The following is a 22,385-nucleotide window of genomic DNA, read 5'->3' as shown; positions in this document are numbered from 1 at the left end:
TTCTGCTCATAGAATCATTACCATTTAGAAATGAAAGTGGTTTTAGAGGTTACCTGGTGTAACTGCATCCTATATGAGGAAACTAAGGACTTATAAACATTAAATGACTTGTCCTCAGTCACCAATTAGCCACGGGTTCAGAATTTTGGAGGTAGTACCTGGTTTCTAGTTGCTGTATTTATGATTAAATATTTGTCCCCAATTTTTCAAAATCATTGGTTATAATTCATTTTGTAACAATGATGCAAAATATAAGCTCATTTTCATAATGATAAGTATTCACCCTCTGTTATCTTTTCAGGTTGAACACGAGAAATATTGTGACCAATATCGCTTTGCTATAGAGCAGCGAAATATCCTGATAGCAAATTGGAATAAAAATAGGAAAGACTTTATACAGAAGGCTGTGCTGACACTCATTGAGGCTTGTGCAACTCATGAAATGGAGAGCACATTGGCTAAGGACAAGAAAAAGCAACAGGAATTGTGTGCTGATCTGAAAGCCAAAGTAAGATGCTACACAGGTGTTTCAATATTTGTCTGGATATTTAAGAATCCGTTTTTCCCTTTTGTTCAAACTCAACCTAAAGTTCAGTTTCTCTTAAAAAAAAAAAAGCCTACCTTTAATAAAACTGTTAATTTGAACTGTATAAAATTGCATTTTTGTAGGTCAAAAACAGTCAATAATCAATAATTTCATATGGTTCAACCAAAAAGTTACTATAACAGGATGTTAATATTAAAGTTTTGATTGAGATATCCAATACCAACCATAGATGTGCACATCAGACGGAGGTGCTAGACAAAAATGCAAGTGTAATGATAAAGTAACTGTCTAATGCTGATCCAAAGACTCTTGGACTTCTCATTCACATCAAACATAGCAAAAAGTCCAAGTGAGGAGGAGAAGAGAGGCTTCATGATGAAATACGTTGGGGCAAGCTTGCTGGGCTGTGTGTGAGTCCTCAGCGAAGTGTTGGGGAATGGATGGGGTTTTCCTCCTCAGACCCAGAAATATCTAGCAGGGCTGGATTGAGGATGGCTTGGGGAGTTGGTAGGTAACCCTTGCTGTTAGAAGGATTAAGGACTGAAGCAATGCTCAGAGGGAAATAGAGGAGCTGCTTTAGTGGCAGAACTGTAAGAGTGGTTGTTGTGCTGGGAACAAATGCATTCCACAGGAGGGTCACAGTGTATGAGTCCTGGAGGCCTGATGTGGATATGGCCTCCCCAGGAGTGTTGGCCAGGGCCATTAAAAACGAATTGTATTGAGGTATAACATACTTGAAGTGCACAAATCTTAAGTTGATAAATTATATGGTAGGAAGATGATGGTGCAACAAAAAATTTTATTCTCCTTGTAGAAAACAACTGGCAGACATTAAGCAATACCAATTAAGAGCATATAAAACAAATGTCTTTGTTTTAAAACATTAGAGGAAAAATGTTTCATCTGCATTTTTTAAAACAAAAAGATATTTCTTTTGACATTGCAGAAGCTTGAGACCTAAAAGGAATAGAAGCTGCATCAAGGCTGGTCTATCATGGGCTGCAGGGCTAATACATGTTTCTTCTCCATCTTCAGGCTGATAAGAAACACACAGGGGCCAGGGGCCATGACAAGTTATTGTATTCCTAGTTTGTTTATATTCATTTTGCACACATTATCTTTAACTGTAGAGCTATGTTGAAATTAATATTTTCCTTATATTGTATTGCACTGAGGTAAACATACATGTAGTAAAGTGCACAAGTGCACTTTAGGTCAAAAACAGTCAACAATCAATAATTTCATATGGTTCAACCAAAAAGTTACTATAACAGGATGTTAATATTGAAGTTTTGATTGAGATATCCGATACCAACCATAGACGTGCACATCAGACTGAGGTGCTAGACGAAAATGCAAGTGTATTGATAAAGTAACTGTCTAATGCTGACTCAAAGACTCTTGGATGAAGCTTTATGACACACACACATACCCATGAAAAACCACTGAGATCAAAACCTAGAATGTTTCTGGCAGCTCAGAAGACCCCTTAATGCCTCTTCTCAGTAAATACAATCCCCACCTGTAATCACTATTCTGACTTCATGACCATCGATTAGTTTTGTCTGTTCCTGAACTTCATATAAATCAAATAATATATACAGTATATAGTCCTTTGTACTTCTTGAATTCATCATATCGGTTTCATCTTTGTGGCATGTTACAGCTATTTGTTCTTCTTTATTGCTGTGTAGTGTTTAATAGTATATGTATATATTTTCCTGCTAACAAAAATTTGAGCCGTTTTCAGGTTTTTGCTATTATGATAATGGCACTATCAACATTCTTGGACATGTCTTTTGGTAGACATATACATTCATTTCTATTGGATAGATAGTATACTTAGGAGCAGAATCACTACATCATAAGGCTCAGATGTATTTAGCTTTAGTAAATACTGCCAAATAGTTTTCCAAAGTGGTTATACAAGTTTGCAACCGAATTCAGTTGCTTCACATCTTCTCCAACATTGGTATTGCTAATCTTTAATTTCATCTAATGTGGTGACTGAGTAGTGGTACCTCATTATGGTTTTTATTTGCACTTAGAATAAAGCTGTCCAAGTGTCTTTTCATATATTTATTAGCCATTTGAAGATCCTCTTTTGTGAGAAGCCCACTCAAGTCTTTTGCCTATTTTTCTATTGGGTTGTGTGCTTTTTTTTCTTACTTATTTGTATGTTCTTTATATATTCTGTATGCAAGAGCTATTTCTTTTTATTTGCTCCTAATCAATGACTTGTCTCCTCACTTCTCTTAACGGCATCTTTAAATGAACAAAACTTCTTAATTTTAATGAAGTACTTTTTTTTATTTTTAAATGTCTTTGAGATATGTTATATATAGTAAAATAACTATTTTTTTTTTTTTTTGAGACGGAGTCTTGCTTTGTTGCCCAGGCTGGAGTGCAGTGGCGTGATCTCGGCTCACTGCAAGCTGTGCCTCCTGGGTTCACGCCATTCTCCTGCCTTAGCCTCCTGAGTAGCTGGGACTACAGGTGCCTGCCACCACACCAGGCTGATTTTTTTGTATTTTTTTTTAGTGGTTTTTTATTTATTATTATTATACTTTAAGTTCTAGGGTACATGTGCACAACGGGCAGGTTTGTTACATATGTATACATGTGCCATGTTGGTGTGCTGCACCCATTAACTCATCATTTACATTAGGTATATCTCCTAATGCTTTCCCTCTCCCTTTCCCCCACCCTGCAACAGGCCCCGGTGTGTGATGTTCCCCTTCCTGTGTCTAAGTGTTCTCATTGTTCAATTCCCACCTATGAGTGAGAACATGCTGTGTTTGGTTTTTTGTCCTTGCGATAGTTTGCTGAGAATGATGGTTTCTAGCTTCATCCATGTCCCTACAAAGGACATGAACTCATCCTTCTTTATGGCTGCATAGTATTCCATGGTGTATATGTGCCACGTTTTCTTAATCCAGTCTATCATTGATGGACATTGGCTTGGTTCCAAGTCTTTGCTATTGTGAATAGTGCTGCAATAAACGTATGTTTTTTGTATTTTTTTTTAGTAGAGATGGGGTTTTACTGTGTTAGCCAGGATGGTCTCGATCTCCTGACCTCATGATTCGCCCACCTCGGCCTCCCAAAGTGCTGGGATTACAGGCGTGAGCCACCGTGCCCGGCCAAATCACTATTTTTAATGCATAGTTCTATGAATTTTGAAAATGCATGATGTATAACTACCACCATAATCAAGATATAGAACAGTTCCACCACCACTCAAAAATTCTTCACACCCCTTTGTAGTCAACCCTTCATCTACCTCCAGCCTTTGGCAATCACTGATCTGTTCTCTATCCCTATAGTTTTGCCTGTTCTAAAAGGTCATGTAAGTGTAACTCAACAGTATGTAGCCTTTGAGTCTGGCTTTGTTCACTTATCATAATGCATTTTAGATTCACCCATGTTGTTTGTATCAATAGTTTGTTCTTTTTTATTGCTGAGTAGTATTCCATGACATGGCTATGTTATAGTTTTTCCATTCATCAGTTTTTTCAAGTTACTGGTGATTAATGTTACCTTGCTTATAGTGGGAGTAGACTTTAGGCTTCCTGGTGAGCCTGTGCCTCAGAGGGTGTCCCTCCTTTTTTTTTTTTTTTAAGAGACAGGGTTTCATTCTGTTGCCCAGGCTGGAATGTGGTGATGCAATCATAGCTCATTGCAGCCTAGATGTCCCAGGCTCAAGTGATCTTCCTGCCTCCGTCTTCCAAATAGCTGAGACCACAGGCATGCACCACTATGCCTAGCTAATTTTTCAGTTTTTCAATATTTTGTAGAGACAGGGTCTTGCTATGTTGCCCAGGCTGGTTTTGAGCTTCTGGCCTCAAGCAATCTTCCTGCGTTGGCTTCCCAAAGCACGGAGATTGCAGGTGAGCCACTGTGCCTGGCCTGCCACACTGTTGTTCCTTCCCCTGCACTAGATTGTTACTAGACACTTGCTAGCCTGGTAGGGGAAGGGGCATTCTGCAATACTGGTTCAGCCTCAGTCTCAGGCAGGGCCTGTGTCCCTGGGTCTTGGGGCTAAGGGCTTACTCAGCAATCCTTCTCTTTTCCCCATGGCAGACAAATTCTGCCTCATGAATTTGATATTCTTGTGAGGGAGACAGTTTCCTGCACCTCCCCCAGGAGAAGATGGTTTTCTTCATTTCCTTCTCCCAGTTGTGATGGGTCCACACTTGTACCCTAGTGGGTTTGTGGCTTTTCCTCCAGCAGTGATGGGTGTTCATTCTATAGGGCTTTGGATCCTCTCTGGCAGATCTGCACTGTCACAGGATGCATTCTCTGCTCTCCTACCCTGACTCTGATATTTTTTTGTGAGCTCTCTGTGAGATCTACGGAGAAAAGCCTGAGAGTGGGTGCAAATTCCTCTTGTGTTTGTAGCTTCCACAGGTTCTATAGTCTTATGCTCTGTGAAGTCATTAAAACTTGTAAATCATTAAAATTTATCAATTTATTACAACATTTTAGCTGCAGTCTTCTTACCCACTTCCATAGTGGCCTTATCTCCCCAGGTGCTCTGCTGCAAGTAAGCCAGTTGTCACATCCTGGCTCTCCTTGAAGGCATCTGTCTTTCCTTAAATTTCAGGCTAATTTATTGCCTTGTGACCTCTGCTCTCTGATGAGTTCAGGAAAAGTCCTGATGTAAGTGACTCAGCTTTTTCTTCTGGTTAAAGTGAGAACAATATTCTATCTAACTTTCTACACCTGAATGGAAGCTCATAGGTCCTAATGAAATATAATTCATCGATCTTTTTTGTGCCGTATTTAAGAAATCACTGGCTAATGGTAAAGGGCCATTGTCAAAGATATTCTGCCCAAGATTTTTCTGCCTAACAGGGTTCCTGCCAGAGGTAAGGGAACCCCAAAAACAGTGGGATGGAACAACAATAAATGGAAACCTGATGGATAGAAAAGAAATGGCTAGTCAAAGGTAAATGAGCATGACCCACATCAGGAGCATCCTTCCTGGAAAGCCCAGCTAGCAATCAAGGCAACAGCACTGCTTGGAGAGCAAGGGTCAGCATGAACCTCCTGCCTAGCTTACTTAGGACAGTGTCAGTCACCCATCAACTGAGAACTTGCTTTCCTTTTCTTTAGCCCTCCTCTTCTTTTCTTTCTCCCACCTCCGGGCCCTGAAGTTTTAAGCATCTAGGGAATGAAAGAAGCAGCCATCTTCTGCATGAAGAGGGAAGTGCTAACTAATCTCTTGGAACCAGGCACTGATTTTGAACCAAGACTGTGTTTTGTGACTTAAAGTTACCATGGACCTCTCTGTAACCCAAGAGTGAGCCATGCATTCTGCTGAGTTTTCAACTGGTGGTTGGAGAGCATCTGAATGGAGGACAAAAACGATGCCACATTTTGATGATGTCTCACACATCATGCTGTACCATATACTAAGCATACTTTACTGAGTGTCTCCTATCCACCAGGCATCCTAATAGATGCTTTCTGTGCATTTCCTGATATTCTCTTCAATGACAAATCTAAGCTGAGATGTGCAGAGGTTGCTGCAGAGCATCTAGCCACTGAGTCAAAGCTGCAGCTCTAAGAGACAACATAACATGTAGCCTCCTCAGAAAGGTATGGTCACATGAGGATAAACAAATATCTGAACTTTCAGGGATGAAACCTGAGAAGTATAAATGCAGGCAGACAGTGGGGGAAATAAGAACATAAAGTACACTGTAGTAAAATGGATTCTGTTTTTTCTAGAGAGGGTGTTTATCATTGGAATTTGTATTCCTGATGAGGGACTGAGCTCAGTAAATTATAGCTGGGATCAAAATGATATCATAAAAGAAAATAAGTAAATCTATAAATTCTGCAGTCATTTAAAATGTTAAACTATGCGTATAATTTTTTTTAACCTGGAAGGAAACTTGGCAATTTATCCCCGCCCTTCATTTTATAAGCCTGAAAGCTGAGCCCTGAAAGATGAAGTGACTTGCCTGAGGTTCACACCAGCTCATTCAACTTGTAATTCAATATTATCTTGGCCCCACAAAGGTTTGCATACAAGAGTCCTACAAAATAATAGAAGATATTTATTATAGTGTAGGCTCCAGTGTGCTATAAAGTAGGCCCACAGAGTGTGAAAAATATTACTTCATTGTATCATAAATTTGACCTTTCTAAAACTAATATGCCAGTTATAATAAACATTAATTAAACATTTAACCATAATTTTGTTCTCAGCCTTGGAATTTAAAAGGGCTTTTGGGGGGTAATTTAGATGATTTATGTCTTTTAAGAGAAGTGTTAAAGGAATTTTGAAATAATGCTCTTGTGCTCTCTTTCTCTGTCTCTGTTTTGTTTTATTTTGGTTTCTGTCATAACAGTTGCTGTAGCAAGCAGAGGCATTTAGGCCTCTCACCAGAGGATGAGAGTAAAGGGAGGAAGTAGAGCTCTCAATCTCCTGCTCCCATGAAACCTGCTCTTTGATCCCCCAAGTTTTCCCTTACTGCTGCCTGAACCAGTCTGTTAGCTGTGCACTCAATTCCGCAGCATCCTTATCTTTCCACGGCATGCCTAGGAACATCCTCCCCAGAGCCATCTCATAATTTTTTTTTCTTTTCTTTTTTTAGTGGAATCTCACCCTGTCACCAGGCTGGAGTGCAGTGGCACAATCTCGGCTCACTGCAACCTCCAACTCCCGGGTTCCAGTGATTCTCCTGCCTCAGCCTCCTGAGTAGCTGGGATTACAGGCATGTGCCACCACACCCAGCTAATTTTTGTATTTTTAGTGGAGACAGAGTTTCACTATGTTGGCCAGGATGGTCTTGATCTCCTGACCTTGTGATCCACCCACCTCAGCCTCCCAAAGTGCTGGGATTACAGGCGTGAGCCACCGCTCCCAGCCCTCATAATTGTCTTTCTTTGCTTCCATGCTAGGTGGCTGAGTGCTGCCTGATGGCCGAAGGGAAAGAGTTAACTTCATCTGGATGCTGAATGCCACATGAGAGGCTTTCATCCTGTCCTTAGTTTGCCCACTCTCCCCATTCCTTTTATGACTATTTCGCATGGTTGCCACTCCATAGGACCCTTACCTGACACCATACACCCTCATTCTCAGACTCCCAGGAGACAAACCACCTCCTACTTTAGCAAGAAAATTAAGTCATTGAGGAGTGAAACAACCCCTAATTTCTTCCTCCCCACCCTGTGCCTTTCTGTCTCTTGCCACGTGCTGGCCTTCCTCTAGATGAAGGGTGTGATGCTTCCTATGTGTTCAAGTTCGGTCCTTCTCCCTAAAGTCTGGAACTGTGACTCCCCCCCCAACTACTTTAGAAATGTGATGCTAGTGTTTATTGCCTTTCTTTATTTTTGTCTCTCTTATTCTTTGTAGTGTTTCCTTCAGCCTATAAACATGACTAAGTCAAAAGACTATCCAAAGAAGCCTTCTCTTGTCATCCTCAAGGTCTTGGGCAGTCCCTAGCTCTACTCTTTCATTTGAAATCAATCCTTTGAAAGAATAGTCTACATTATTGTCCCAAGAACTTCTGACTTCTCAGTCTACTGAAATCTTCTCCACCCCTTAAGGTCTCCAGTGACCACCGTATTACCTAATCCAGCAAGGCTCTTCCATCCTAATCCTCCTGGACCTCTCCTCTTCACTTCCCTGTTGACAATCCACTCTTTGACATTCTTTACTCCCTCAGATTCTGTAAAACCTATCTTGCCACATCTTACAGTGGTTCTTAGTCTTCCTGTGCATTTCCCATTGTCTGCCCACTTCTAAAACCCTGGAGCCTTCCAGTTTTCTGTCCTTGCTCTTTGCTCTTATTTATTTACTTCATTGGCCACTAAGCCTCCTCGTGATTCCACCTACCCTAATATGCTATAACTGCTGTCAGATCTCTATTCCCATTTCTGCACAGTTCTCTCTTCAGCTTCATGTATCCAGCTACATGCTGATTATATCAACTTAGAAGGCTGAATGCCTCAAATTCAGTGTCCAAAATAGAAATCCTCATTTTCCTGTGGTAAATTTGCACTTCTTTCTTGAAACTTATCTTCCTCTTTTCTCTTACCTTCATAGCTATTTACCAACTTTTGAAAACTTTATCTATCTGCCCCTTCTTTTCTATCATAAAGCCCTGGCCTTTGTTCCTGAGCTATTGCACCTCTCATGACTATGTTTCACATTCTGCCCTTGAGAAACCGTTTCTCTAAATTGCAGGCAGAATGCTCTATCTAAAATTCAATTCAGGCCAGGCACAGTGGCTCATATCTGTAATCCCAGTGCTTTGGAAGGTTAAGGCGGGAGGATTGCTTGAAGCCAGGAGTTCAAGACCAACCTGGGCAACACAGCAAGACCCTGTCTCTACAAAAAAGTGTTTAAAAAAACAGCCAGGAGTAGTGGTGCGTGCATGTAGTTCTAGCTACTCAGGAGGTTGAGGCAGGAGGATTTCTTGAGGCCAGGAGTTCAAGGTTACAGTGAGCTATGATTGCATCACTGCACTTCAGTTCAGCCTGAGTGACAGAGTGAGTCCCTGTCTCTTAAAGAAACTGCAATTCAGGTATGCCATTCCCTAATGATCCCATCTCATTTGCTTACAGTAATGGCCCAACTTTCTGGCATGGCTGTCCAGGTTTTCAGTAATTTGGACCTCGGCTTTCTTTCTAGCCTCCTTTGTTGACACACTCCATTTTACACATTACAATTTAGAAATGCCAAACTCCTTGTAGTTCACTCTCGCTCTACCTCTGCCACTGCACAGTACAACATTCTATTTCCTGTCTCTGTGCCTTTGTTCTTGCTATTGTTGGCTTTGCCTGGAATGCCTCTCTTACCTTCCTTTGTCTGAATAAATCTCATTCATCTTCAAAATTCAGCTCAAATGTCTGATACAGGAAAACTTTGTTGAATCCCTGACTAGAGTCAATACACTCTTTGTTCTCCCTAACTCCTGGTACATAACTCTGGCTTGCCTGTGATTATGATTATGTCACACTAAAAACTCTATTTCCCCAACAGAAGTGCAAGCAGGAACACCATCTTATTCATCTTGGTGTAAGCCTCCCACTACCCCTGCCCTAGATTTTCAGTGTTTGGGACCTGATAGGTGCTCAGTAACTTTCGTTGAAGTGAAGTGAATAAGCCTTAGGCATTTTGTTCCTTCTCAATACCTCCTGATACAGTACTCTCCTCACTACCTTCTTTCTAATGTATTTCTCAGGAAACTTGCTGTTGAAACAAGTATATGATGTGCAGTCATCAAGAAGTGAAGTACAAGACTGAATTGTCAACGTTGAATATTCTGAGATGCCAAATGTAGTTTTAAAAATAAAACCTGACTACCCATAAAATTGAGATATATTTTAGGCATGAACAAAGTCACCAGGCACTTAGTTTTCTTCTTATTCTTCATCTTGTTTTTGTGCTCCTTGTTGTCTCTCTAGCTGATTGTATGACCCAGTCAAGAAGCCACAAGTAGTTAAGAAAATCAGATAATGTTGAGATAGAAGATACCTTTTTGAATAAATATCACTTGAACTCTCTCTCCACATTTGGTAGTTCTCCACAGTATCGATTCCTTCCATAACCCCCCTTCTCCACAGATTTCAGCCTCCTTTGCTGTTGGAGAGCAGACCTGGATTTAGATTTCACAAATCAGATATGAGCAGTACTTTAATTCAAATAGAGTTTTCTGAGTTCCAATTTCAGGGATGATGAATGGCTGATGTCGTACTCAGACTCACCCTTACACAGTAAGGAACTATAGAAACTTGACAAAATGATTTAAAAATGTTTGCAGGCATTGGATAACCAGTGTATGGGTGAGATTTTTGAAATAAGAGAAGTTTTAAAAGTGAGCCTCATATTCACCCTGGATTTCTTCTTGAGGTCATCTTTCAATATGAGGTGGATAGAAACAGCCTAAGCAAAAAATGATAGTCTTGATAGGTAAAAGAAGCAGAGATTAGAGTTTAGGCTGCAAAGGCAACTACGATTTGGGGGCAGGGTACTAGAGATTAAGGACTGGCAGATAAAGAGCCTCCAAAATGTATATGAAAATATTCCTTGGGTCCTTTGCCAGCTTCTAAGTTCTGAATGTGCAGGATGAGATACTAAAAGACAAACAGAGAACAACCACTAGAAGGCTGAGAACCAAATAGAGATTTCAGAGGTCACAGGACACAGGCCTGGGGAGGTGTAGGTCTTAGAGTTCTAGTTTAGTCAAAGTAGAGAAATCTTGGTGAACTCCCTAGACATTCGGCTGAAACCCTAGAAAGGCCATGCTGTAGGGGTAAGGGGTGTACTCTAGGATTATAAAGAAAATAGAAACAGACTTACCCTCTAAAAGGCCAAGACAAAGCGTCAGTAAAATTCAGGAGATTTTCTGGCAACTTAAGTGCCTTCCTGACTAAGGCTCAACACTGTTTAGAGAAATATAGCATAACCCAGAGGCCCTACAAATATCATTCACAATGTCCAAAATATGATAAAAATTACCAGATACTCAAAGAAACAGGAAAAGTGAAAGATAGATAATCAAGGAAAGAAACTGTCTCAGAGATTATCCAGATATTTGTAGTTAAAAGACAAGAACCTCAAGATAATTATGATTAATTTGTTAAAGAAAATAGAAGTAAACATGGAAAAAGTGAATGAAAATATGTATTTCAGTAGATAATTTGCATATGTAAAAATGGGTCAAATAGAAATTCTAGAAATGTAAAATATAATACCTTAAATTAAGAATCTATTGAATTGGCTTTATCAGCAGACTGGGCATAGCAGAAGACAGAATTAGTGACCTTGAAGACAAGCCAATAGAAAATATTCCAACTGAAGCACATAAAGAAAAAATAATAAAGTGAAAGTCAGAATAGAGCAGATAACATAAGAGAGATGTGGAACATGGTAAAAAGTTGTATTATATATGTAATTAAAGTTCCAGAAAAAGGAGAGAGAGAATAAAATAGAGGCAGTACTGAAGAAATAATATCTAAGAACTTACCAAATCCAATGAAAGACATCAACCTATATTTTTAAGAAGCTCAGCAAACCCAAAGTAGACAAACACACCAAAAAAAAACCACACCTAGGCACTTGACAGTCGAACTCCTGAAAACAATGGTGATACGGTTTGGCTGTATCCCTATCCAAATCTCATCTTGAATTGTAATTCCCATAATCACCACATGTTGTGGGAGGGACCAGGTGGAGATAATTGAATCACAGGGGTGGTTTCCCCCATCCTGTTCTCGTGTTACTGAGTGAGTTCTCACCAGATCTGATGGTTTTATAAGGGGCTTCCCCCTTTGCTGGGCACTCATTCTCTCTCCTGCTACCATGTGGAGAAGGACATGTTTGCTTACCCTTCCGCCATGACTGTAAATTTCCTGAGGACTCCCAGCCATGCTGAACTGTGAGTCAATTAAACCTTTTTCCTTTATAAATTACCTGGTCTCGGGTATATCTTTATTAGCAGCATGAGAACAGACTAATTCAGATGGATAAAGAGAAAGGGAGTTATATGAAGAGACAGACATGGCATGGCCGTTGTTTTGCTGGTGTGGTCACACACAAGGCAGTCTGTTCTGAGTCACTGGTGATGCAACAACTTCCCAATTGTGCCAGAGGCAGTGTGGCTTCTACCAGACCAACTCTGTGGTACATGATTCTGGATGTTATTTCTGGAAACTTAGTCTAGAGCTTGCTTCTCTGCCCCCTCCACAGATTTTGTGAGCTTTCTAAAATTCCATAATTAATACATTCTGCTAAACTATCTAGGGTGGATTCTGCTGTGTGCAACTAAAAACTCTGACACAGAGGGTGTCTGGGTCCTGCTATGCTATTTTGACTGGATTTCTTGCTGGCTGCAGGTTAAAGATGAACAGCAGACAGAATCAGTAATGATTCATCATTCTCCTGGTCCAAGCTGAAATAGATCTTGCAGGCACACACTATGTTGGATCACCTTTGAGACAGAGATAATCACAAAAAGCTCATCCATCAGTCACATGGCCCAAGTGAAAAGGTATAGGGAAGGAGATGCATATAATAATGATATATCAACATCTATAGATGTAATTTACTTTCATTTGTACTCTGACATCATTTAGGGGGTATTTGCTCAGGAGATATAGCAAGTTGCTTCTTTTAGAGCATTAGGGATCTCCATACAATATACTTCATTGATTAGAGAAGAAAAAACAACATAATTGGAGGAACTTGGGTGTCCACTTTACTATGAGAACTGGCAAGGATTCAATAGTTCTGCCAATTTAAGACAGTTGTTCATGAGTATTTTGGTGTGGTTAATTGTGCTATGCATCATTAGCATAATCAGTGCCAGTGATGAATTCCTTGCATTATTGGTTTCCCTATAGTCACGGCAGTTGGGGGCATTTATGGGGAAGTTCCCTGTGGTTAACCATGGATACAATATTGGCAGAAGAAAGAGAGCTCTGAGGAACCATAGGCATCAATGCCAGAGTGATTTTTGGTCACAGCAGCAGATGGCATTTCCTCTATACAGCTATATTGCACTATCTGTGGCTCTTGGCAGGTAGCTAATTGAAATTCCCAGGGTTCGAGGACTTGATGAATCTACATATTAGTTCCAAGTAAAATATTCCAAGTAGCCCTACTCTTAAAATGTCTTACTTTTAAAAGTATATCTGTCTGCATCGGGGCCTATTTTATAAAGTTTAAAAGAGGCTGTACTTTTTTAATGTTCTTTGTAATGAGAGCCTTATATTTCTGTGGCAAGTCATAACAACATCTCACAAGATGTTTTGCAAGTGAGGATACTTGGTCTGGAATATAGATGTTTGCATTTTACAATGACTTTATGCAACAAAATTTCAGGCAACCATAATCTCAAGTACTGGGTAATTTAGGAGGGGAAGTTACAACTTGGAGTTGGAAAGCCAATATTCTTAAAATATCTGTTAAAAATAAATACATAGCTATTAAAAAATGTAAACGTGTCTAGTGGAACAGAATAGAGAGTCCAGAAATAGATCCACACATCTCAAGTCAGTTGATTTTCAACAAAGTAATGCAGTCAGTTCAATGAAGAAAGGGTAGTCCTACGAAAAGAATGGTGTGAACCATTGAATATCCAGATGCAAAAATAAGTGAGCCTTAATACATACTTCTACCCTATGTAAAATGAACTCAAAATGGATCATAAACCCACGTGTAAAACTGAAAACTACAAAACATGGGGAAGACAACTTGGGGGAATTTTTATGATCTTGGTTTTGGCAAAGATTTCTGAGATACGACACCAAATGCACTATCCCTAAAAGATATAATTGATCAATTGGACATCTTCAAAATTGTTGAAAGACACTGCTAAGATAATAAAAAGACAGGCCATCCACTAGAAGAAAATATTTGCAAATTCCATGTCTAATGAAGAGTTGTGTACAGAATTTATAAAAATTTCTTGAAACTTAATAAGAACTCAATTTTTAAAAAGAGCAGAATATTCAATCACTTCACCAAGAAAGATGTATGGCAAATAAAACAAGAAAAGATGTTCAATACCACTAATTAGTAGAAAAATACAGGTTAAAACCACAGGGGGCTATTAGTACTACCTATCAGAAAGTCTAAACTAAAAAATCTGATCATGTCAAATATTGTCAACTGGAATTCTCATGCAGTGCTGGCGGGGAATGCAAAGTAACATGGTCACTTTGTGAAACATTTTGGCAGGTTTTTTTTTGTTTGTTTTTGTTTTTTTGACAGAGTCTTGCTCTGTCACCCAGGCTGGAGTGCAGTGGTAAGATCCCAGCTCACTGCAACCTCTGCCTCCTGGGTTCAAGCAATTCTCATGCCTCAGCCTCCTACATGGCTGGGATTATAGGCACCAGCCACCATGTCTGGCTAATTTGTGTGTTTTCAGTAGAGACGGGGTTTCACCATGTTGCCCAGGTTGGTCTACAACTACTGACCTCAAGAGATCTGCCCATCTTGGCCTCCCAAAGTGCTGGGATTACAGGCATAATCTTGGCAGTTCTTTATACGATTTTGGCAGTTCTTTTTACTATTTTGGCTGGTTTTGGCAGTTCCTTATACTATTAAACACACACTTACCACATGACCCAGCAATCCTACTCATGGGTGTTTATTCATTTAAACTGGAAATCTATATTGACACAAAAACTTATAAGTGAACATTTATAGCAGCTTTATTTATAACTGCTAAAACTGAAAGCAACCCAAATGCCTTCAACCAGGGAAGGGATAAACAAGCTGTGATACTTCCATGCAATGGAATATTACTCAGCAACAAAAAGTAACACACTACTGATACAAGCAACAACATGTACAAATCTCAAATGTATTTTGCTAAACAAAATATGTCAGACACAAAAGGCTACATTCTATATGATTTCACTTACATGATCTTTTGGCAAGACAAAACTATAGGAACATAAAATAAATCAGTCTTTGCAGGGGACTTGGCGGGGTGGGGATGGGGAGGGATTTCCAAGGCAGAAGGAAGGAAGGAAGGAGGGAGGGAGGGAGCAAGGAAGGAAGGAAGGAAGGAAGGAAGAGGGGAAGGAAGGCAGAAAGGCACATCCATGCTCCTCATTTGTTTTCCAGAAGTTGCACATTCTTTGTACTTGCCATGCCTGGCTGCAAGCTGAGCAATGCAGTCTTTTTGGGTAGTTGATGCCCAGCCAAAATTCAGAGATTATTACTATGAATAAAGGTGAGAATAAAATAACAGGGACAACTAGCAGACTCCAGGAGAGAGTTGCCAGCAAGGAATTTCGGGGTACCTTCCTTTCTAAGACTCTACCTCTGCTTCAGGTATTCTCACAAAGATTCTCTGTGGCTTATCTCTAAGGTCAACCACAGGGTCCTCTGATCAGCACAGTTCTCCTGGAGGGCTAAGTCTATGATATTGTTTCAGGGAAAATTTTAGGGGAAAAAAACATTTTGTTAAGTGGTGACCATACTCCTTGGCTTCTCTTAGTCTCCATCTACTCTACTTTCTCTTTATCCTCCCTACCTGCACTTGCTATGTGATTGCCAAATATTTGTGGAATAAATAAATGAAACTTTGCTTTAGAAACAAATAGGTTAAAACATGTCAATTTGCTGTTTCTATAGGTCAGGAATGGCATAATATCAGCAATATCATATGGTGCAACCTAGTGTGCAGATAAGTGTAAGGTGTATTGGCTCCTATGAGGGTATATTACCAGTGCAACTTTCTCTGGAGATCTGCTCTTTACGCTAATGCCATAGATATTGTGAATGTGCTCCTCCCCCGCCCCCCATATTGTCTTCCTAGTGCTCATCTCTCATATTACATTTATTATATCTGATTTACATATTTGTTTGTGTGTCTATTTCTGGACGCTAAACATGTGAAAGGAAGGGTACTTTTTAAAAAATTTTACTTTAAGTTCTAGGGTACATGTGCACAATGTGCAGGTTTGTTAGGAAGGGTACATTTTTTATTGAGCTTTGTATCACTAATGCCTAACACCAATCCTAATCCATAATGGGCACTCAATAAATACAGCATTAATTTACTATACCTTTGAATATGCTGCATTTGTAACAAATTGACTTTATAAAAAAAGTGCTATAACAGGAATCTTGTGTACTCCTTTATGTTCTCTGATAATTTACTTGTATTTCAAATAGTTTACGTCTGGCTTTTATATTCTTCATGGTGTTTTTAAAAATTGCATTGTAAAATCTGCCCGTGCCATTAATTCATCTGAGTCTATTTCAGGCAATCCCTATAGATTGCATAACACCAGAGCTCATTCTGGTTTCTATATATACTTTTCTCCAGCAAGAAACTCAGAAGGCAGATCTAACTGCCTTTTGTAGTTTGCCCTTTACCCTGGCATTGTTTGATTAGGGAAACTTTAGGCAGTGAGTGAAGGAATAATTGGTTAGAAAGTCTCAAGTCTTGATTTCTTGCTCTTAGCTCCAGATGGCACAGGAAACCTTTTATCAAGAGAATTTCAAGGTCAGAATGGAAAGTTTGCAAATGGACAGATGATACTTTTAAATGTATCATTTATTTTCATAGAATTATCTGTGTGATAATGGAGGAATTAAATATATTAGTTGTTGAAGGAAATCTCTGTTTTGATATCTGCAGTATTCAAGTACATTTCCACCTAGTGGAGCACATCATTCTCTGAACCTGGTGCCTGCTTGGTATTCCTTGCCAAGCTGATTATAACTAAATGAATTCCCATCAGAGTATTTTCACTGAAGACTATTTGAGAAAATCCCTATTTCGTAAACGTCTAAAATATTGTATACTGAGTTTCTCCAACATTGTTTTATTATAATAAATGTTTCATTTGGTTATAGTGGCTTGCTGGAAGTTCTTTTTGTGGATGAGAGAGGCAGACTAGCAAAGGGATAAAGTTGAACAAAAAAAATGAAAAAAGTGATCTTTCAGTGCCTGAGGCATTTATAATAAAAAGAATCAACTTTCTGGGCATGAAAAGACCACAAAAGACATGTTAAACGTGATTCTTCTGGGCTCTTGCCTATTTCTTTACTTTCACAAGAGATGGAATTTATAAAAGGCATATGTTGAATGCCTGGGTATTTGAAAGTGACACAAGTTGCTTGTTAGTAATATACTTAGTGATTATTACAAAAATTATTTTTCTTTTATATGGTGTAATTTATTCATTTACTCATTCAACAAATAGTTTTTGTGCACCTACCTTGTGCCAGACATTATGACAGGCACTGGGCATTCAGAGATGAGTAATTCATCCTCAGGGATCTCAGATTCCAGTAGAGGAGGCAGACACATAAACATTTGGCTGTTATGGAGTGCAGTATACACCATGGGAGAAATACGTATAAGAATTACGGGAGCAGAGGACAGCACATAGCCTAAGGAGGAAGGCAGCCATATAAACACCAAAGGGGCAACCCTTTCAACAAATTTTTCAAGGATAGCATTGTTAGCTTGGTAAAATGAAAAGTGGGAGGACATTCTAGACATTGGGAAGAGATAAGCCAGTCTTCCTTAGATCAGAAACAATGTTCCAGGATGCAAAAGCAGTTCAGTGTTTCTTATTTTTAAGGTGTGAATCAGAGTGTAATGAGAGAAGGGCTAGAGAACTAGGTGTGTACTAGATCTTGCAGGGCCTTGTGTGCAACATCAAGGAGCAGGAGTTTTTGTCTACCTGTGTGATGAGCCATTGGAAGCCTTTATCAGAAGAGGGACATGTTTTAAGATCAGCCTGGGAGCTGGGGACCATGGCACATGCCTGTAATACCAGCCACTCGGGAGGCTGAGGCAGGAGGATCACTTGAGCCCAGAAGTTCCAGTCAAGCCTGGGCAATGTAGCGGGACCCATCTCTTTAAAAAACAAAATATATATAAAAGAGGATCAGTCTCATAGCTGGGAATATTAGGGGCGGCGATGGATTTTATGGAGAGAGGGCTAGTGGTGGGGAGTCAGGTTTCTATTGCCATCGTCTCGGTGACAGATGATGTAGTCTGAACTAGAGTGATGGTGATGGAGGTGGAGATAAAGGAGTAGAGGGATATTGAGAAAGTTGAATGGGCAGAATTGGGTGAAGGAGAAGCAAGAGACAAAGAATTGAAAGAAATGAAAGGTTTCTACTTTCATTATGGGATGGATAGATTCATTAATCCAACAAATATTTAGTGAATGCTGAGTATACACTAGCATTCTTCCAAATATTAGGGAATCAAATTGTGGAAAAGATTCTAAAATCCCAACCCTCATGGAGCTTCGTTTCTAATGCAAGTTAAGATGACTAACAAGATAAACCAACAAAATATATAATAAATACTACAAAAGAGCAAAGAGTGCTAGGGAGAAAAGTATTAAGCAAAGAAAATGATAGAATGTGGGGAAGGAGGGAAATGATAATTTAGATAGAACTGTCTATGGAAAGCCTTATTGAGAAGACAGCAATTGAGTCAAATCCTGAGACTCAATTCTAGGGGAAGTATATTCTAAGCAAAGGGAACAGCAAGCGTAAATGCCATGCTGATGTATTCAAGGAACAGCAATTAGAACAGTGTGGCTGGAGTGAGCAGAGGATGACGTGCTCTGGCTAAACAGTCGAACTGTTGGCTTGATAATGGATGACAGGACAAGCGAAGAAGCTGGTAGATGCATTAGGAAGCTTTTGCAGTAAGCTAGGTTAGAGACCATGGGATGAAATGTGATTGTATACTGACAACGTGTCCTGAGTGGTGGGGTATGCCTGTGCCCAGTCCTTCCCCACCGCCAGCCTCCTTTATTCCCCAGCTTGTCTTGGTGCTCCCAGCTTGTGCCCTCCTCAGCCATCCTTTAGCTCCCTCTCCTGTGTGCCTCACCTCAACCTGCATATCTGCATCTCACATGTCTCCCAGGTCCACCTCTACCATGCTCTACCCTTTATTCAAATACTTGATGTAGCTCCACCCTACCCCAACCCCTCACCTTCCCATGTTATAAACAAACTTGTGTGTCAGTCATTTCCTTGGTTTTACCACTGGATATGCATCCCTGAGTAATATAATTTAGTTTTGCCTGTGTTTGAACTCCTGTGAATAGAATCAAGTAGTATGTTACCATACTGTGTGTGGCATCTTTCCCCCAATATTTTGTTATGTGTGGCCATTGTGTACCACAATTTATTGATCCGTTTTGCTGTTGGTAGACATTTGGGTTATCTCTACTTCATGGTTATTAGAAACAATGTTGCAATAAATGTTTTTATATGTGTTCCCTGGTATACACACTTCTCCCGGGTCCATACCTAACAATATAGAATATGTGTCTCTGCAACTTTGCAAGGTACCACTGCATTTTTCCTAAAAAGCTTGTACCAGAACTTGTACCAGCTACATATAAAAGATCCTGTTGTTCCACATCCATGTGAATGTTTCTGTCATCCTACTGTATTTTTTAAACCAATCTGGTTTCAAAAATGTATTGTGGTATTTCATTGTAGTTTTAACTTGCAGTTGTCTGATTTCTAATTAAATTGAGGGACTCTCAGCATGTTTAATGGCTATCTGGACTTTTTTCTCTGTGAAAGTGCTTGTTTAAGTCTTTCATCCATTTTTTTTCTATTGTGTTACCCCACTTTTTCTTATCGATTTGTACTTGTTCATTAAATATTTTACATATTAGTTCTTTGTGGGTTATATGTTTTTCAGGTATGTTTTGCAATCCTGTATCACTCATTTTCATTCTCTTAATAGTATCTTTCAATTAAGAAACATTTACAATTTTTATGTAATTGATTTATCAATCTTTGTCTTTTATGGTTAGTTCTTTTATATTTTATGTAAGAAATAATTTCCTGACTTCAAAGTGATTGATATAATTTGGCTGTGTCCCCACTGAAATCTCAAGTTGAATTGTATCTCTCAGAATTTCCACGTGTTGTGGGAGGGACACAGTGGGAGGTAATTGAATCATGGGGGCTGATCTTTCCCATGCTATTCTCATAATAGTGACTAAGTCTCATGAGATATGATGGATTTATCAGGGGTTTCCGCTTTTGCTTCCTCCTCATTTTTCTCTTGCTGCCACCATGTATGAAGTGCCTTTTGCCTCCTGACATGATTCTGAGGCCTCCCCTGCCATGTGCAACTGTAAGTCCAATTAAACCTCTTTTTCTTCCCAGTCTCAGGTATGTCTTTATCAGCAGCATGAAAATGGACTAATACAGTAAATTGGTACCAGTAGAGTGAAGTGTTGCTGAAAAGATAACTGAAAATGTGGAAGTGACTTTGGAACTGGTATCAGGCAGAGGTTGGAACAGTTTGGAGGTCTCAGAAGAAGACAGGAAAATGTGGGAAAGTTTGGAACCTCCTAGAGACTTGTTGAATGGCTTTGACAAAAATGCTGATAGTGATATGAACAATGAGGTCCAGGGTGAGGTGGCCTCAGATGGAGATGAGGAACTTATTGGGAACTGGAGCAAAGGTGACTCTTTTTGCCCCTGCCCTAGAGACTTGTGGAAATTTGAACTTGAGAGAGATGATTTAGGATATCTGGCAGAAGAAATTTCTAAGGAGCAAAACACTCAAGAGGTGACCTGGGTTCTGTTAAAGGCATTCAGTTTTAAAAGGGAAACAAAGCATAAAAGTTCAGAAAATTTTCAGCCTGACAATGCAATAGAAAAGAAAATCCCATTTTCTGAGGAGAAATTCAAGCCGGCTGCAGAAATTTGCATGAGTAACAAGGAGCTAAATGTTAATTCCCGAGACAATAGGGAAAATGTCTCCAGGGCATGTCAGAGGTCTTCACAACAGCCCATCTCATCACAGGGCAGAGTGTAGGATGAAAACATGGTTTCATGGGCTAGGCCCAGGGTTCCTGTGCTAGGGACTTGGTGTTCTGCATCCCAGCCACTACAGCCACAACTAAAATGGGCCAAAGTACAGGTCAGGATGTGGCTTCAGAGGGTGGAAGCCCCAAGCCCTGGCAGCCTCTATGTAATGTTTAAGCCTGCGGGTGCACAGAGGTCAAGAATTGAGGTTTGGAAACCTCTGCCTAGGTTTCAGAAGATGTATGGAAAGACCTGGATGTCCAGGCAAAAGTTTGCTACAGGGGTGGGGCCCTCATGGAGAACCTCTGCTAGGACAGTGCAGAAGGGAAATGTGGGGTTGAAGCCCCCACACAGAGTCCCTACTGGGGCACTGCCTAATGGAGCTGTGAGAAAAGGGTCATCATCTTCCAGACCCCAGAATGGTAGATCAACCAACAGCTTGCACCTTGCACCTGGAAAAGCCGCAGACATTCAATGCCAGCCCGTGAAAGCAGCCGGAAGGAGGCTGTACCTTGCAAAGCCATACGGGCAGAGCTGCTCAAGATCATGGAAACCCACCTCTTGAATCAGTGAGACCCGGATTTGAGACAGGAGTCAAAAGGAGATCATTTTGGAACTTTTTTTTTTTAATTTTTTTTTATTATACTTTAAGTTTTAGGGTACACGTGCACAATGTGCAGGTTAGTTACATATGTATACATGTGCCATGCTGGTATGCTGCACCCATTAACTCGTCATTTAGCATTAGGTATATCTCCTAATGCTATCCCTCCCCTCTCCCCCCACCCCACAACAGTCCCCAGAGTGTGATTTTCCCCTTCCTGTGTCCATATGTTCTCATTGTTCAATTCCCTCCTATGAGTGAGAACATGCGGTGTTTGGTTTTTTGTCCTTGCGATAGTTTACTGAGAATGATGATTTCCAATTTCATCCATGTCCCTACAAAGGACATGAACTCATCATTTTTTATGGCTGCATAGTATTCCATGGTGTGTATGTGCCACATTTTCTTAATCCAGTCTATCATTGTTGGACATTTGGGTTGGTTCCAAGTCTTTGCTATTGTGAATAGTGCTGCAATAAACATACGTGTGCATGTGTCTTTATAGCAGCATGATTTATAGTCCTTTGGGTATATACCCAGTAATGGGATGGCTGGGTCAAATGGTATTTCTAGTTCTAGATCCCTGAGGAATTGCCACACTGACTTCCACAATGGTTGAACTAGTTTTCAGTCCCACCAACAGTGTAAAAGTGTTCCCATTTCTCCACATCCTCTCTAGCACTTGTTGTTTCCTGACTTTTTAATGATTGCCATTCTAACTGGTGTGAGATGGTATCTCATTGTGGTTTTGATTTGCATTTCTCTGATGGCCAGTGATGATGAGCATTTTTTCATGTGTTTTTTGGCTGCATAAAATGTCTTCTTTTGAGAAGTGTCTGTTCATGTCCTTCGCCCACTTTTTGATGAGGTTGTTTGTTTTTTCCTTGTAAATTTGTTTGAGTTCATTGTAGATTCTGGATATTAGCCCTTTGTCAGATGAG

The 22,385-nt window shown here is 39.9% G+C and overlaps 1 protein-coding gene across 11 annotated transcripts in view; it reads left to right on the top strand.

Moving 5' to 3' along the window:
- CCDC148 (coiled-coil domain containing 148) overlaps positions 1–22,385 on the top strand; it is a 330,389-nt gene that overhangs the window by 147,214 nt on the left and 160,790 nt on the right. For all 11 annotated transcript variants that reach the window (XR_008522611.2, XM_054548893.2, XM_054548892.2 and 8 more), the window contains one exon: positions 302–508. Coding sequence is in view for 10 of the 11 variants with exons in the window: in XM_054548893.2 (XP_054404868.1) it covers positions 302–508 (207 nt within the window). In the remaining variant the exon portion in view is untranslated. The remainder of the gene's footprint in view (positions 1–301; positions 509–22,385) is intronic.

The sequence above is a fragment of the Pongo abelii genome, chromosome 11 (genome assembly GCF_028885655.2).
Source record: "Pongo abelii isolate AG06213 chromosome 11, NHGRI_mPonAbe1-v2.0_pri, whole genome shotgun sequence".
In the NCBI taxonomy this organism is placed as follows: domain Eukaryota; kingdom Metazoa; phylum Chordata; class Mammalia; order Primates; family Hominidae; genus Pongo; species Pongo abelii.
This window is presented reverse-complemented; position numbering and strand designations above follow the sequence as displayed.